Source organism: Schistocerca nitens, chromosome 2 (assembly GCF_023898315.1).
Source record: "Schistocerca nitens isolate TAMUIC-IGC-003100 chromosome 2, iqSchNite1.1, whole genome shotgun sequence".
In the NCBI taxonomy this organism is placed as follows: Eukaryota; Metazoa; Arthropoda; class Insecta; order Orthoptera; family Acrididae; genus Schistocerca; species Schistocerca nitens.
The window spans coordinates 673,462,327-673,479,968 of NC_064615.1; the positions used below are offsets into that span (position 1 = coordinate 673,462,327).

Genomic DNA, 17,642 nt, shown 5'->3' on the forward strand with positions numbered 1-17,642 from the left:
CTACAGTTCAAAAGGAACAATGAGGTACATAATTACAATACTAGAAGAAAAAATGACATTCATTTATCAATATTAAGGTTGTCTTTAGCACAGAAAGGGGTGCACAACACTGCAAAAAAAATTTTTACCGCTTACCCAGTAATATAAAATGTCTAACAGACTGCAAGGTAAAATTTGAAAATAAATTGAAAGAGTTTCTGCTTGACAACTCGTATTCCATGGAAGAATTTCTGTTTGTAATGTGTTAAAGGTGATAGGAATAGCTGACTCAATATGTATATCTTGGTTCCATTTCGGGGGGGGGGGGGGCTGGAAACAATTATATGATCATGTTTTGAATACAAATAGAGATACAAATTAATTTGCAGTATGATTGTAAAATGACTAGTTCCACATTATGACGATTTATTGTGCAAAATGATCCATGGAACATGAAAGTAACTAACCATCAGGGTGGCTGTAATTAATGTCAGCTGTTTGATGTCAACCCTTAATTCAGTAAGAATGTTTTACGGGACTTCATACAGGACTTCATGGTCTATTCAGTCATGGGCTTTTTTGAAATCCACAAAAGCTGATATGTTCTTTTTAACTTAGAGCTTAGAATATTTTATCTGATGATGCTTTTGATGTTGTTGAACTACCTTTCGTGATACTCACGAAGTATACACTATTTGAAGCTCAACTTGGCTTCAAAATGCTCCAGGGTGGCAAGTGAGAGAGTTTTCTGGGTTACTGGTAGCAGCAATATTTCTCTGTAGTTGACAGGTGTTTTTCATGTTGTCTTTCATGTGCATTGAATGGATTTTGGCTATTTCTTATTCTTCAGGTAGGATTTCTTCACTCCAGTATTTATTTATTTATTTTTTGATTTGCTATTGCAAAATTTCGACTGATCAGCCAGGGATATATTTTCACAATTCTGCATGTAGTGAGTCTTCTCCAAATGCTTTGTTCTTTTTGTGATGGACAATGCTGTGCTTGATGTCATCTTTTGTTAGGTGGTCAGACTATGGGCACTGGAGAATGGGTTCATTTGTGTCTGTTGGGGATTTTGGTTTACTCAAATTTAGCATTTGAATAAACCAAAATGACCAGTTGATTAATCCATCAAACAATGGAAAATCCAGGATGAAATGTAACAGTATTATGAAAAGGAAAATTGCTACTCACCATATAGTGGAGATGCTGAAGTTGCAGATAGGCACAACAAAAAGACTGTCACACAGGAGGCTGTCACTGCCCCCTCCCCCCTCCCCCTCCCCCTCCTCACCTCTCCTCTGCCCTCCACTAACCTGCAGCACTTAACTGTCTGCCACCCCCACCATACTATCCCTCCCCCTCCCAGCCCCAGCCTTCTCCTTACCCCCACCCAGTCGCCACTCCAATCATACATGGGTGCTGCAGCTCACAGTGTGGTTTCAGTTGCCTGAGACTCCAGTTGTGTGTGCGAGTTGCGCACGTGGGTTTCGTGTGTGTGTGTGTGTGTGTGTGTGGTCTGTTGTTGACGAAGGCCTTAATGGCCGAAAGCCTTAATTGTGAGTGTCTTTTTGTGGTGCCTATCTGCGACTCGGCATGTCGCTATATGGTGAGTAGCAACTTTCCTTGTCATGATATTGTTACAACTGATTAATCTGTTACAGTGTTACAGTTCTTTTCATTGAAGATACCAATGTACTGTCCTTCTGCTGAAAGCATAGTGAATGGTGGCTGATAGCCCATGAGTTTCTATTTAAAGGTTCTATACTACTCTCGGGTTTCATTACTCATAAAAGTTTGATCTATCTTTTCAATAAGCAGTTTTTTGTACTAACATTCTAATCATTTGGCTGTGTTGGATTTTGCAGGCTATTCCATAATTTTCAACTTCATTGAGGACAGATTCACTGTTATCATTCTACCAGGCATGGTAATTTATTTATTTATTATCACATGGTCTAGCCTTTTTCCTCAGACTTCACTGCCCTTTGTCGAAGTTCATAATTGTCAAAGCATATGATGTGTTTTGGGTGTTCCTGCTGATTATGGACTCAGTCTGAATTTCATTTTTGACATGTGGTGATATGAGGTCACCTTTTATAACTTTGACAGCCATAATCTCTGGACTGTTTCTCATGGAGATTGTGACATGATCTATTTGGAGCAGTCCTACGGTTTGGATGGAGGATTACAAAGTCATCTGCTTTCTGGTTAGACGTGAAAGTGGGTTGGTGTGACCTGCAGGTCTTGACTTTTACAAATGGAGACCAGTCTCTTGGTTAGTTCTTCTGTAGATAGTATCTGGTCACTTTCTTGTACTTTTGTTCTTGACCAGATTGGGTGCTGAAATCACCCACATGAAGCTCAACATGTTATTTGGGTAGTGTTTCATCCAGTAGATCCCAGAAATTTTATGCTTAATCTGGGATTAGACCTGTTTTCATCATTTTTAGGGGCATGTATGTCAACTATGTTGTTAGTCTTGTTGGCACATTTGATTGTTAATATAGATAGTCTGTCTCTCACTAATTTGAAATTTAAGAAGGCTAGTGCTCATGGCAAATGCAGTTCCAATCATTGCAGGTACCTTGAGGATCATTCTTTGAGCTCTGCTCTTTAAGAAACTGTAACTCTTTCGGATTTAAGGTGCTCTTCATCTTGGTACTGTGTGTCCTATGTGGCATTTATGGATAGTTGAGGTTTGTGTTGAAGGACTTCAGTGTGAGAGTTTTCAACTTGGCACTGTGTGTAAGGGAGTTTATGTTGAATGTTGCTAGGAAAGTTTTTGATTTGGTTTTGAGTTTTTGTGATACACAGAGATGCTCCAACTCGTCACTTGTTTCATGATGAGGGAGCAATCCAAGGACTTACCCCTGGAGAATCTTTCTTCTTATGCATCCATGTTACAATTACGGTTTGTTAGCACTAGAAGTCACCTCAAGATGTTCTCTGGATGCTTCATACTACTTTTACATCATTCCTAAAAACAGGGCTGCCTCTTCTGTGATACCATTGAACATCTCTGCCTTCATTGCTGTTGGTGTCTTCTCTGTTAACTTGGCAAGGGGCCCTCATGAGGTGCTATCAGGCATGGCACACACAAAGACTTCTTAATGAGATGTTACTCCACCCCGTCCTCATCTCTCAACTTGGCTTGGGATTGACCATTGCTGCTATTATTATTATTATTGTTATTATTATTATTATTCATGACCACCATCATCATCACCACCATCACCCACCACCTGTCACACGTCACCCTCGTTGTGCATAATTTAAGTAAAGTAGTATACTCGTTCAGCAGGTCTGCCCATTTAACGTTTAGAATTTTACACACTACACGTCATTGAATCAGTGTACATTGTAAACAATCTGTCTTTGAAGATATCTGTGGACAATTTAGGTGTATGATGCTCTCCTTTAACATCTTTTTTCCTGCTTAAGAGTTCAGCCCATGCAAGACAAAAATAAAGGATGATTCCATATCCTCATGCAGTCCTGTTCATGTAGCAAAATGTGTACGTTCAAACCTTTTGTAACATTTCTTGCATTTGACATACAATCCATCATTTATCTTTTTTTTGCGTATGATGCTCACAAAGAACAAAGTTTCTTTAGATCACTATATCAGATGGTATGGTGCGCACGCGCGCCCACCCACCCACACACACACACACCCACACACACACACACACACACACACACACACACACACACACACACACACTCACACTCTCTCTCGCTCCCTCCCATCAGCTTCTTTGGGGTCTTTGTGGGTGAATAATTTAACAGAACGACCAGGACAGGGGGCACCCTCGTTACTGAAACTGCTTCTGTGCATCATATAAATTGGGCAAAGTAGACTATCTTTTACAAGAAATGGAGACATTCCCTTGAACTGTTGAACTGTCAGTGCTAGGGAAGAATGTACCCAAATGTGATTCATCAGTCTTATTTATTTCACTGTGATATCTCTGGTTGCCTACAAATTAACAGCTGCTCTAAAACTTGTTGGAATTTTTGAGTCCTGTGGTACAGAGAATCTAAGCAGAATTTAAACCCCCACTATGTTGGGTTTCAGCTTATTTTCGCTTGTTTATAAAATGGCAAGAATGTGGTAGGTAAATGTGCACATGATGAGCAGTGTACAAGCACACTTAGAAGACAGAAATGAAGGAAAACTACAGTACATTTTAAGCTTTTGTTCATCTCATTTCTGTTGAGTTTTCTTTTTCATTCTGGTAGTTTGGTTATCCCAACTTGTATGCAGTAAATTTAACTAACTTTCTTTTCATATAAATTATCATGATACTGGCATGTTTTTATGTATTTTATTTCAGAAAAAAATTACACACTAGCGAGACATCATTTTTTACATTCAGAAGATGGCACAGGATGCGCAACAATGCTGGTTGAACTCCATAGGCAAAGAGGTTTTGCTTGTGAAGTTGACTTGTTTATTGCACAAGCCGTTTTACAGTAAGTGCAAAGTTATATGTATTGCATTATAACATTTCAACAAACTCCTAATGCTGGTAATTTTATTCATATATTTTTTTCAGTCTAATATCAAATTACAAAAGCATTTTTTTAAATTATGCACGCAATTTGAGGGATATTCGATTCTCGAAGATGTATAAAATAATGGATCTGCAATAAATCTTGATAGGAAGGAATAATTATTGATGTTAAAATTGCTTATGCCTGTTGAAAGTTTTCTTGAGAGTGTCATATATAATGAAAATCTGGAAAAGAATGACAACGGAAATAACTTGAGAGAAGTATTCAGATACCTGTTTGGCCATATGGATTTTGGTTTCCAGTCAGTTGCCTAAATCACTTGAGGCAAATACCATGATGATATTCCAGAATAGGGCACAATTGATGTATTTTTCCTTGCTTGCCTAAATGCCTCATTACCTATAAAAAACTCAACTGGATATTGAATTGTGAACCTCTTACATTCTTTTTACTTGTTTCACAATGTGAAAGTTGTGAATGAATGTTAACAATACGTATGGGAGGCAAGTAGGGAAATGGACTAAGACAGGGGCGGGCAAACGTTGCCGCGGCTCATGAGCGCACAGCGCTGCACGTGTGCTGTTCACGTGCAATCATCGACCGGGGCAGTGGCGACAGCCAGCAGGTTGCGGTAGTGTAGTACCAGGCTAAGCTGTGGACGTTGATGCGAAGCAACCACTACATAGTGAACGTTGTATTTCAAGAACCAGAAAATGCAGAGTGAATAAAGGAAACGGAGGAGTGGAGATTTGCTATCTTTTAAAAAGGAATGGGAGAATCATTTTTTCTTTGTGCAAAAACGTGAAAATTCGAAATGTTTAATATGTGGCAGTATTCTCGCTGGTCAGCGGAAGGTTAGTATTGAACGCCATTATAATAAATTTCACAAGAACGAGTACAATTTATTGTCGGATTCTGAGCGGATGGGGAAATTGACTGAGCTTAAGAAGAGCAATCTGACGATACGAGATGAATCTGATGTAAGTTGCTGTTGTCACGAGAGATCTGCGACTTTCTTTCGTCATGTCTCTCATCTAACTGATTTAACATTTTATGGAGCACTGTTTTCAATTTTTCAAGACGACAACAATGATAGGCCAGCAGTACGTGCAAACTATAAGATTGCTCTTAATATAGCGAGAGCTGGAAAACCATTTGCTGAAGGTGAGTTTATAAAGGAGTGCATCAATGACGCTGCTGATTTACTTTGCCCACTGAATGCAAATCAGTTTCGAGCTATAACTCTTTCTCGGCGGACTGCAAGTCTTCGCACAAGTGCCATGGCAGGTGACGCTTACCGTTAATTAAGGCGTGCAGTGCAGGAGTTTATTGCATTTTCCATCACACTTGATGAGTCCACAGATATTTCAGACACCACGCAATTAGTGATTTATGTCCGTGGCGTGGATACTGTTCTGCACATAACAGAGGATTTTTTAATGTGATATCTTTAAAAAGCACGACCACCCCTCTTTCGGTCCACTACTACCTGTTTGACCCCACCACACCCCTGTCAGCCCGCCGTCTTCCTTTCCTCCCCTACGCCCCTTGTGGCTTCCGCCCTCCCATTTATAGGCTCCCCTGCTCCCATCTATCACCCCTCCCCCCACCCTTTCATAGCTCCCAACTCCCTATACTGACTCAAGTTATTTCCTTTATAGCTTCTCAATAATACATTCCACATTTCCACACAGATCCTTATTTGTGGATGCCATCTTCTTATTCATCACCATCCCCATCATCCCCATGATTCCAGCCTCACCACCATCTCTGAATTTCCTTCCAACTCCAGATCCGTCATGTGATTCCACATACACGTGACCAACAATTATCCATACTCCTATCTACTTCTCCTTAGAGGGAAGATATATAAACAAATCTGAGGCATGGTCCTGCATACCTGCTTGGCACCCTCACATGCCAACCTCTTCATGGACCACCTAGAGGTAACCTCCATAGTATCCCTGCTCTAAACTTCTTGTTTGTTTCACGTTAATGGATATCTTTGTGATCTGGACCCAAGTTTAAGATACGGTAATTCCCATCTTAAACGCCTTCTCTCTTGCCCTTTCACCTGCACCTCTGCAACTACCTTCCCGGATGTTGACCTCCTTTCTTGCCAGTGATTCCATAAACATCTCAATATCATATCAAGCTTTTCAACCATCATCAGTGCCTCCACTTTGATAGCAGTTATTTATTCTACACTAAAGTCACTCCTGTGAAATCTGTCCAGCTGTGGACAGTGCATATACAGAGATGAGCAATCCCTAACACAGTAAAACTGCCAGTATTTCGACAGGTGCAAAAAACTGTGCAAAGAAATTGAAACACACACACACACACACACACACACACACACACACACAAAACTACAAATACTAGTCTCAGTATACTAACAACAATGACCAATGTCAGTTAGCGTTAAATCTGTCCCTATGTTGCGTGACCAGGGAGAGAGCAAGATTCTAAACAAACTTTAAGCGAAATCTTATATCTCAAATGTCTCTTCGTTCCTTAACAACACTTTACAAATAACTGGAAGCACATGGCGGAATCTCAATGTTGTTATATTCCATAGGATGACTGATGTCAAGGCATTGTTCTGCAATAGCAGATTTGCTTGGCTGTTGTAAGTGTATGTACCACGTCAGTGCACTTTGAAGAGAGTTGTGGCAGTGACGTAGCTCTGTCGTTGTTCCCGCATAGTGATTTGCGTAGCTGGAAAAAAATAGAGATTTGAGCAGTGATTATGTACTTCGTAAAGAAAAGTATGAAAACAAAGGACATTCATGCCGATTTCCAGAATACGCTGGGGAACTCTGCTCCTCCATACTGAACGGTTGCCAAGTCGACAAATGAACTTACATTTGGTTGGGATAGCTTGGATGATGATCCATGCAATGGTCAGCCAAAATGTGTCACTACTCCAGAAATCATTGCAAAAGTGGACAAAATGGTCATGGAGGATTGCCGATTGAAAGTGCATGAAATTGCTCATGCTTGCCGGATGTCATCTGAAAGGGTATATCACATATTAACTGAAGAATTAGAAATGAAAAAATTATCTGCAACATGAGTGCCGCGACTCTTGACGGTGGATCAAAAATGCTTGAGGATGGACATATTGGAACAATGTTTAGCCCGTTTCAGAGAAACGAACAAGATTTTTTACCACCAAAGAAAGCAAAGACACTTCCTTCAACGGGAAAGGTCATGATGTCAGTGTTCTGGGATGTGAAGGGGATTCTGTTTGTAGATTATCTCCCCATGGGGCAAACAATTACTGGAGAATACTATACTAACCTCCTGGACAAATTGCAACAAAAGATACGTGAAAAAAGGCCCGATTTAGCAAGGAAGAAAGTCATCTTCCATCAAGACAGTGTGTGCTCACACACATGTGCCATTGCCATGGCAAAATGACACGAACTAAGATATGAACTGTTGCCACACCCACCTTATTCGCCTGATATAGCTCCATCAGACTTCCATCTCTTCCCAAAACTGAAAATTTTCTTAGTGGACAAAGATTCATTTCAAACGAAGAATTGATAGCTGGAGTTGACAACTCTTTTGCAGGCCTGGAGGAAATTCATTTTCGAGATGGTACCAAGGCACTGGAACATAATTGGACCAAGTGCATTAATCTACAAGGAGACTACATTGAAAAATAAAAAAGTGTCAGTGATGTAAGCACTTTTTTCTATTCCGTATCGAAAACTTTTCAAACCACCCTCGTACTCTGGTGAAAGGTGGCTTCGAGGTGGGCTAATTCAGCTGACACACTTTTAGGATGTGAGATGATGTGGAACTGAGGTATGAAGTACCTATTCGTGTGTAGCCGAATGGTGACAACTATGAGCCTGAAGACACCAGACACTGAGAGTTGACTGCTTGTCCCAACATTACATCAGTCTTCCTCCTGACAAACACTCAAGGAAGGGAAGGCAGTCATCCTTTATATCTCCATTGTGAAGCAGCTATTCCAGTGGATGGGATTCAGATGTTCTAAAAAGCCATTTAATTTCGCACTTCCATGGGACTAAAAGCCAAAAGTGACATATGTGTATCTGGAAAAAACAAAAAGGGCATACAGTTTTCAGTGACACCGACTCCAGGGTACATTGCATAAACAGATTGGCAACAATTTGTGACAAAGGGCTCCCCACCACAACTCCAGCCATCTGTCCATAGTGTTGGTCATTGAATAAAAAGTAAGTGGAAGTCAAAAATGTTGAAATAGATTTTGTTAATCCAACACCAAACCTAGGCTGAATTAACTGTAGCGAATCAGTGAAAGGAAAGTGAGTGAAGAGAGACAACATACTAAAAGTCAGGGTCATTAAAATGCAGTCCCTCTAATTGACATAAGAAATCTGATGAGTTGTTACAGTTTGATGCACACACCAATTTAATAGTTGGGTTAACAGAGTAACAATGTGTTTCGCTACACGGTATAGGGAGCACCAATGTTCCTGTCAGTAGGTCTAAGAGGAATCCCTTCCTTGTGGATCTTCGGAAGGCTGTATAACCTAGCAGTACAGCACAGTAATACTTGTGATAGGCTAAAGTTTCCTTTAACTCTTTTTGTTGGGCCATCACTGAGCCTGCAGTTCGCAGGATCAGATGTAAATACTGCTTCTTTCGAGTGCCCTCACTTGTTTCCAACATAACAGTACCATTGCCCTTGCCCGTGGGTAAGATAACAATATCATGATCACTCTAAAGTGGAAACAAAGCAGCTCTGAAGCTGCTATTATATTACTCATGAGTGAATGTGTCCCATTCAACACATGACATACTTCTTTCCTAACCTCCTTGGCAGCATCAGGAGGCTGTTTGAAGTACAGCCTGTACGGCAGTACTTACAAGATCAACAACTGGAAAATGCTTGGGTGGACGTGGATGAAGCTGCTTCATCCAATACTTTTTTTGAGAGTTGATCAAACAGCATTGAGATGTAATGTTACAGTCTGAGCCATGAAAACGTTTGAACTTAGCCAAATGCCAGACAGTTGCAGATGAAATTCCCAGTCAGACTGCGACCAAGAAGCATCATCCAGTGAATACCAAGAAAATAAAAAAATTTTGTAAACAGTCATTAAATGAAGTGAAATAATTATTTACAAATGAAGTCCTAGTGTTGGCAACTATAATGGCTCCTGTCACAAACAAGAGCTAAACCACCACATTGACTGATGTGATTAGAGGCAGGAGAATTAATGAATTAATATTGGCTGTATGGTGCTTCTTTGTCACAGTCTGACTGGGAATTAAATCTGTGACAACATGGCATTCAATTAAGATAAAATGTTTCTGTAGCTTGAAATGTAATACTGAATCCCAATGTTCTGTGATCAATCTCACACAGTAAGTTTTGGACAATTCAGATTCATCCATGCTAGGAAAATGTTTAAACTGTGCACCGATGCCAAATCATTTACACAGTTGTTGATTTTATAAGTTCTGTTGAACAGGTTGGTTTTAAACTGCTGCTTGATGCTACCAAGGACATTTGGAGAGAAGCATGTTATGTTGTGACTGGGGCACATTCACCCTTAAGTAATAAAAGGACCTGAGAGGATTGCTTTGCATTCACTCAGGGTACATCCTGACATCTTTATATCACTCATGGACAACAGCAGTGCTACAGTTATTTTAGATAAGCAGGATTACTTTCAAAAGACTCTGTGTTTACTATCTGACCCCGTGACTTGCAGGCTCAATGCTTGAGCAACAACAAGGGTTGAAAGGAAGACTAACAACCTCCTGAACAAAAGTTCATTGTCAAAAGAGACTGTCAGAAGTCTGTACTTCTATTGTCAAACAATAGAAAATCCAGAATGAAATAGTGACGGTATTATGAAAAGGATAGGTTGCTACTCACCATATAGTGGAGATGATGAATCGCAGATAGGCACAGCAAAAACACTGTCAAACAAGTAAGCTTTTGGCCACACAGGCTTTCTTCAGAATTAGACAAAGCGCGCGCGCGCGCACACACACACACACACACACACACACACACACACACACACACACACACACACCAGTCTCTGGTTGCCAAGGCCAGACAGCGAGTAGTAGTAGTAGTAGTAGTAGTAGTAGTAGTAGTAGTAGTGCATGGTGAGAGAAAAAATCTGGGTAGTGGATGTAAGGAGGAGGCTGGAGCAGGAGGGGGAGGGATAGCAGGGTATGTGTTGGGGCAGTAAAGTGCTGCTTGTGGGAGTATACAGGGATCAGGGTGAAGAGAGGGTAGGGCAACTAGGTGCAGTCATTGGTGGAATAGAGGGCTATGTAGTGCTGGAGTGGGACAGGGAAAGGGGATAAGTGGATGTAGGTTGAGGCCAGGAGGGTTACGGGAGTGTAGAATATACTCCAGGGAGAGTTGCCACCTGTGCAATTCAGAAAAGCTGGTGTTGATATGAAGAATGCAAATGGCACAATCTATGATGCAGTCATCAGAAGAACGTTGTGTTGGGCAGTGTGCTTGGCAATTGGGTGGTCCAGGTGTTTCTTGGCCACAGTTTGTCGGTGGCCATTCATGCGGACAGACAGCTTGTTCGTTGTCATATCCACGTAGAACGCAGCACAGATGTTGCAGCTTAGCTTGTGTACCACATGACTGTTGTGCTGTTCCACTACATTATATGGCCTTCTGAAGATATACAAGGAAGGGGTTCCTTTTAGGCCTATTGCCAGTACCATTGGTGCTCAGTCTTACTGTGAAAAAGAAAAGAAAAGGAAAAAAAAACCTTGCAACTCTGTTGAACCTACTAGTAGGTCAGCATGTGGATGACATTAAGAACTCGGTAGATTTAATACGTCGATTAGGAGGACTGCGCTTCAATGACTTTAATTTTTTGATATGGTCTCTCTCTTCACTCCTGTTTTTGTGTCTAATTTGCTATGGTTAATTGTTGTTAGGTATGGTATTAAATTAAAGAACCTACTTCAACATGTGTTGACTTCCACTTAAGTTTTCGAGTCATCCCTTGGGTATGGGTGTGTGTGTTGTCCTTAGTGAAAGTTAGTTTAAGTTATATCATTTAGTGTGTAAGCCTAGGGACCAATGACCTCAGCAGTTTGGTCCCATAGGAACTTAAACCACTGCCGCCACCACCACCACCACCACCACCACCACCACCACGACTTAGGTTTTATTGACTGGCCAGAACTATGAATAGACAGATGGAACTGCAATGGGGAGTTTGTTGTCGTCTACTATTGCCAGTCTACTTGTGGAAGATTTTTAGGAACATGCCCTGGAGTCAAAGGCATTGAAACTGGCATTTTTTCTCTCCCCAGATATGTAGTTCATATGTCAGTTGTTTGACCTAAGGGAAGTCAGAATTTAAATGGAATTTTAGAACATCTGAATTCAATCCACCTGAATATTTGCTTCTCAATGGAACTGTGAAAGGATGGCTATCTTCCTTTCTTTTGTGTGTTTGTTGTTGTTGTTGTTGTTGTTGTCTGCAGTCCTGAGACTGGTTTGATGCAGCTCTCCATGCTACTCTATCCTGTGCAAACTTCTTCATCTCCCAGTACCTACTGCAGCCTACATCCTTCTGAATCTGCTTAGTGTATTCATCTCTTGGTCTCTCTCTACGATTTTTACCCTCCGCACTACCCTCCAATACTAAATTGGTGGTCCCTCGATGTCTCAGAACATGTCCTATCAACCGATCCCTTCTTCTAGTCAAGTTGTGCCACAAGCTCCTCTTCTCCCCAATTCTATTCAATACCTCCTCATTAGTTATGTGATCTACCCATCTAATCTTCAGCATTCTTCTGTAGCACCACAGTTCGAAAGCTTCTATTCTCTTCTTGTCTAAACTATTTATCGTCCATGTTTCACTTCCATACATGGCTACTCTCCATACAAATACTTTCAGAAACGACTTCCTGACACTTAAATCTATACTCGATGTTAACAAATTTTTCTTCTTCAGAAGCGCTTTCCTTGCCATTGCCAGTCTACATTTTATATCCTCTCTACTTCGACCATCATCAGTTATTTTACTCCCTAAATAGCAAAACTCCTTTACTACTATAAGTGTCTAATTTCCTAATCTAATTCCCTCTGCATCACCCGACTTAATTAGACTACATTCCATTATCCTCGTTTTGCTTTTGTTGATGTTCATCTTATACCCTCCTTTCAAGACACTGTCCATTCCATTAAACTGCTCTTCCAAGTCCTTTGCTGTCTCTGACAGAATTACAATGTCATCGACGAACCTCAAAGTTTTTATTTCTTCTCCATGGATTTTAATACCTACTCCGAATTTTTCTTTTGTTTCCTTTATTGCTTGCTCAATATACAGATTGAATAACATCGGGGATAGGCTACAACCCTGTCTCACTCCCTTCCCAACCACTGCTTCCCTTTCATGCCTCTTTGACTCTTACAACTGCCATTTGGTTTCTGTACAAATTGTAAATAGCCTTTCGCTCCCTGTATTTTACCCCTGCCACCTTTAGAATTTGAAAGAGAGTATTTCAGTCAACATTGTCAAAAGCTTTCTCTAAGTCTACAAATGCTAGAAACGTAGGTTTGCCTTTCCTTAATCTTTCTTCTAAGATAAGTCCTAAGGTCAGTATTGCCTCACGTGTTCCAACATTTCTACGGAATCCAAACTGATCTTCCCCGAGGTCGGCTTCTACCAGCTTTTCCATTCGTCTGTAAAGAATTCGTGTTAGTATTTTGCAGCTGTGACTTATTAAACTGATAGTTCGGTAATTTTCACATCTGTCAACACCTGCTTTCTTTGGTATTGGAATTATTATATTCTTCTTGAAGTCTGAGGGTATTTCGCCTGTCTCATACATCTTGCTCACCAGATGGTAGAGTTTTGTCAGGACTGGCTCTCCCAAGGCTGTGAGTAGTTCTAATGGAATGTTGTCTACTCCGGGGGCCTTGTTTCGACTCAGGTCTTACAGTGCTCTGTCAAACTCTTCACGCAGTATCATATCTCCCATTTCATCTTCATCTACATCCTCTTCCATTTCCATAATATTGTGTTTGTTAGGAGAAAGGTTAATGGAACATTGGGACAAGCTGTTCTTTGTTTATAGAAAGTCAACTCTCACATTTTGGTCTCTTCAGGCAATTCTGGCTCAGTGTGAAATGGTACTTTGTACATTAGTTCATAGGGACCTTGTCATCTCAGACCAAAAGTTGGTCAACTGGGTTTGCCCACCTCGAAATCACCATTTGCTAGGATGATTATAGTGAAAAAGAGATCAGCTGCGTGTTGCACTGTTGACCAATTATGAATCAAATGAGTGATAAAAATAACATAGTGGCACCAGAGTCTGCAGACATTTTGCCTTATGAAGGTAGCATTTTGAGCAAGACTAGCCATATTTTGTGGAAATATGATGTACAATGTGTTTCTCAACCACTGTCAAAGATAAGAATTGTTTTAAAGTCTGCAAAGAATTATTTTGGTTGCATAAGGTGAGTATCAACCATATCCCTCACATTTGTGAAATGTTATTTATTGTTCCGACAATCGGGACTGTGGAGGAACATTGCACTGAACTGAACAAGTGCATCATACACGCTTACAATAGCAAAATTAATCTGTTATTGCAGAAAATTGTCTTAGTACTGGTCATTTTATGAAATATAAAAACAGAGTTTCTGCCATGCTCTTTTAGCTGTTGGGATAGTTTTATTAAGAATGCAGTTGAGATTAAAATAGCAAGTGACATGGAATTCTTGCCTAAGTTCTACTTGGATTTCTGCTGTCTCCTGCATGTATGCTGTCTTTTGTCACACAACTAGATTTAAATTTCCTTGCACAAGTGCTCTCTCATTACATTCATGCCTTAAAAATGACAGGGTGTGCATGTGTCAAAATATCGGCAACTGTCAAAGGTGTCACGTGACTACTTTCCTGTAAGCTGTTTGAACATTTTATACACCAAGAGAAACACAAGTTTCACCTTGTCTAGTATGCTGAAGATCTTTGTAAGGCCTTCACAAGCAGACACTACTTTCCAAAACTAGCCAGCGAACAGATCTCCTGTGCTCTATCCACTTATGCCCCTAATTCTCCACATACCTCATTAACCAGATGTAATTGGAATACCCTCCTGCTTACCTATTATCATCCTGGACTTTGAAATCTTAAACATATCTTCCATCAGGAGTTTGACTAAAATGCATAATGCACTGAAAAGTGGAACATTCTTCTCCTTCCCACCTCTCACAAAGTGGTATTTCACTGTTCATCCAACCTACCAAATATCTTGATCCAGTCTTGTGCCTTACCTACACCCAACTCCTCACCTCATCTATCGAATCCCTGTGCAAAATTGTGGAAAACACATTTTATTTTAGTCTTGTCACTGGAAAAATCCTGCATTGTCAGAGGCAGCTTTGTATATGAAAGCAATTGTGTCATATACCAACTTTGCTGTAAGTTCTACCCAGCCTTTTTTGTTGGCATGACCACCAACCAACTGTCCGTGTGAGTCTCCATCACAAAACTGTTCTTATGTGCGTTTGTTTTCCCTTCTTGACACTGTGCAACATCTAACTCATTAGTGAGTCAGTTTTATGAATCCTTTGTGTTGTCTCCACAAAAGAGTCATCACTACATTTATTAAAATGGTGTATATAAAGAGAAATGATAAGCCAACTTTGGTTGCTCGTAGAAATAACACTACATAACACCCTAAGATGTTATCCAGTGCTGGCCGGTGTGGCCGAGCGGTTCTAGGCGCTTCAGTCTGGAACCACGTGACCGCTATTGTCACAGATTCGAATCCTGCCTTGGGCATGGATGTGTGTGATGACCTTAGGTTAGTTAGGTTTAGGTAGTTCTAAGTTCTAAAGTCTATTCACCAAGAGCTGGGACGAAACATAAACAGTGTCACGTGAGCTACTACGCTCGTTTCCAGAGAAAGCATTTGATGTTCTCGTGATACGTAGGGGTGTGGAAAATCCTTGGCGCACGCTTTGCAGTGGGCGGCGTTCAGCTGGCTGCCGAGCTGTCACAGCGGACCATGAGAAACCTTGGCAACAATGTACGAAATAAATTTAACAATAACATTAAAATAATGTTAAACTGAGTTCATTCTGTCGAAGCAGGTTGCTAACAAAACACTCCATTCAAACATAATTAATTGTTAATTTTAATAACAATACCAGTAATAGTAATGATAAAGGATGAAACAAGGTTCACTCTGTCGAACTTGACTGTTTTCATTGAGGTTTATAACAAATCGCTCCTCTATAATGCAGTCTACTTTCCACACTTTAGTTTCCACTTTTTCCACGACATAGAGGACGCACTTGTTCCAATCCTCTGCAGTCACTGTTCTTACTGCTTCTTCTAGCAGTACTTTAACTTCCGGCATTTTGTATGTTGTGTTTTTCGCTGCAGCATAGCCTTTCATTCTGGCCCACACTAACTCCATGGCGTTTAATTCACAATGGTACGGAGGAATCCTGAGAACAGTTTTCCCTGCATTCTTCGCCATTTCATCTATTGCGCATTCGCTGTGCGCTGTTCTTTGATTTTTAACCATATCTAAAAATTCTTTCTTCAACATACCGTCTTCAAAAGCGATGTTTTTAGATTTTAGTCATGCTGATATTTCGTGCTTATTGGAATTTGCATTGGGAACTTTTTCTTTTCTCCGAGAATGGTATGGCGCGTTATCAAGAACAATAACTGCATTTTCCTGAAGCCGAGGAAGAACATCTTGAAACCAGTTCTCGAAGGTTTTGGCGCACATCTCCTCATGATAATCTCCACTTTTCTTGGATTCGAAAGTCCACAAACATCCTTCAACGAACCCTGCTTTGCTGCCAATGTGTGCGATAATCATACGTTTCCCTTTACCTGATGAGCCCTTGCTTCCGGTGGGCAATCCGGACAGAAACGCTTGTTTTGAGGAATTTATAGTGTCATCTACCCAGACGTAACTTCGGGTATGACCTACGTTCACCCACGTCTCGTCCAAATAGTAAATGGGTCTGCCTTCATCTCTCAACCGTTTAATGGTTCGAATATAATGCCGCCTCCATAAAATGACGTCATCCCTGTCTATTAGCATGCTATCGCGCCCACGCCGGACATATTTGAAATTCATTTCTCTCAATAACTTATAAAATGTAGTTCTCCGAAAATTGCCCAGATCTGCATATTCGTTCACAACTGTAAGCAGTTTGTCAATTGTTGGCAATTCGTTACGAAAAAAAATTCGTGTACTTTCCTTCATATCGCATTTCTATCGAAGTCATCAACACTTTCAGAAAGTTTCTGTCGTGATTTTCCTTTCTTGGGAGACTTCAAAGAGTGTGTGATCTTGTACTCACTTATCACATGATACACTGAAGAACGTCCAACACCTGTAGCCGCAGCTCTTTTCGAAACAATGTCACTCATTGACTGCTCTGGATGTAACAGTTCCGTTTTATACACATTAAGCACCATGTGCTTCTCAGAAAAACTTAATGATTTCTTCTTTGCTCGCTTCTTTGGTGGACTCAGAACTGACACGTCGACCTCGCTCGCTGAGTCAGTGGATGACATAATGAGGACAGCCGTATGTGATGCTAATGAAATAAGTGAATATATAAAATAAGAAACCATGCAATGCTATTGGAAGCGCACATAAACAGTGAATGCTCAGCGTGACTACAAACACATATACTTACTCTAATAATCAACAACTAGTCTTTCAAGCGTCTTTACAGATGAACCTAAGATATCCTGAAATCGCCGCTGTACAACCCCTACAACTGAGACGGCCACACTGACTGAGCGCCGCGCCTGCGAACCGCACAATGCATCGCTCATAAAGGAGAAATGGTTGCACCCATCGCATTCGAACAAACTACAAAATTAAATTCAAACCTTTCTGAAACTTTCCTCGCTTACACCCACACAAAAAAATTTAAAGGGGAAAAGTTTGCCGCTTACTATCTTTCGGTTGATGATTTGGTAAAAGTTCTGCATCAGACGTGAGATTTTAATTTACTATTTCACTATTACTGACTCTATTGGGCAGAAAATTTGCAGAAGTCATCAACATATAGTACTGAAGGCAATTATAAAATTATTTTGCTGTGCAACACACAGTTTAGGAGACATGGTGTGATAAATATAGAGTAA

The 17,642-nt window shown here is 40.5% G+C and overlaps 1 protein-coding gene across 1 annotated transcript in view; it reads left to right on the plus strand.

The window, feature by feature from the left end:
- The window catches only part of LOC126236793 (Golgi to ER traffic protein 4 homolog), an 81,079-nt gene that overhangs the window by 43,192 nt on the left and 20,245 nt on the right, over positions 1–17,642 (plus strand). Inside the window, exon 6 of the mRNA XM_049946380.1 lies at positions 4,320–4,458. Within this exon, the coding sequence (XP_049802337.1) occupies positions 4,320–4,458 (139 nt within the window). The remainder of the gene's footprint in view (positions 1–4,319; positions 4,459–17,642) is intronic.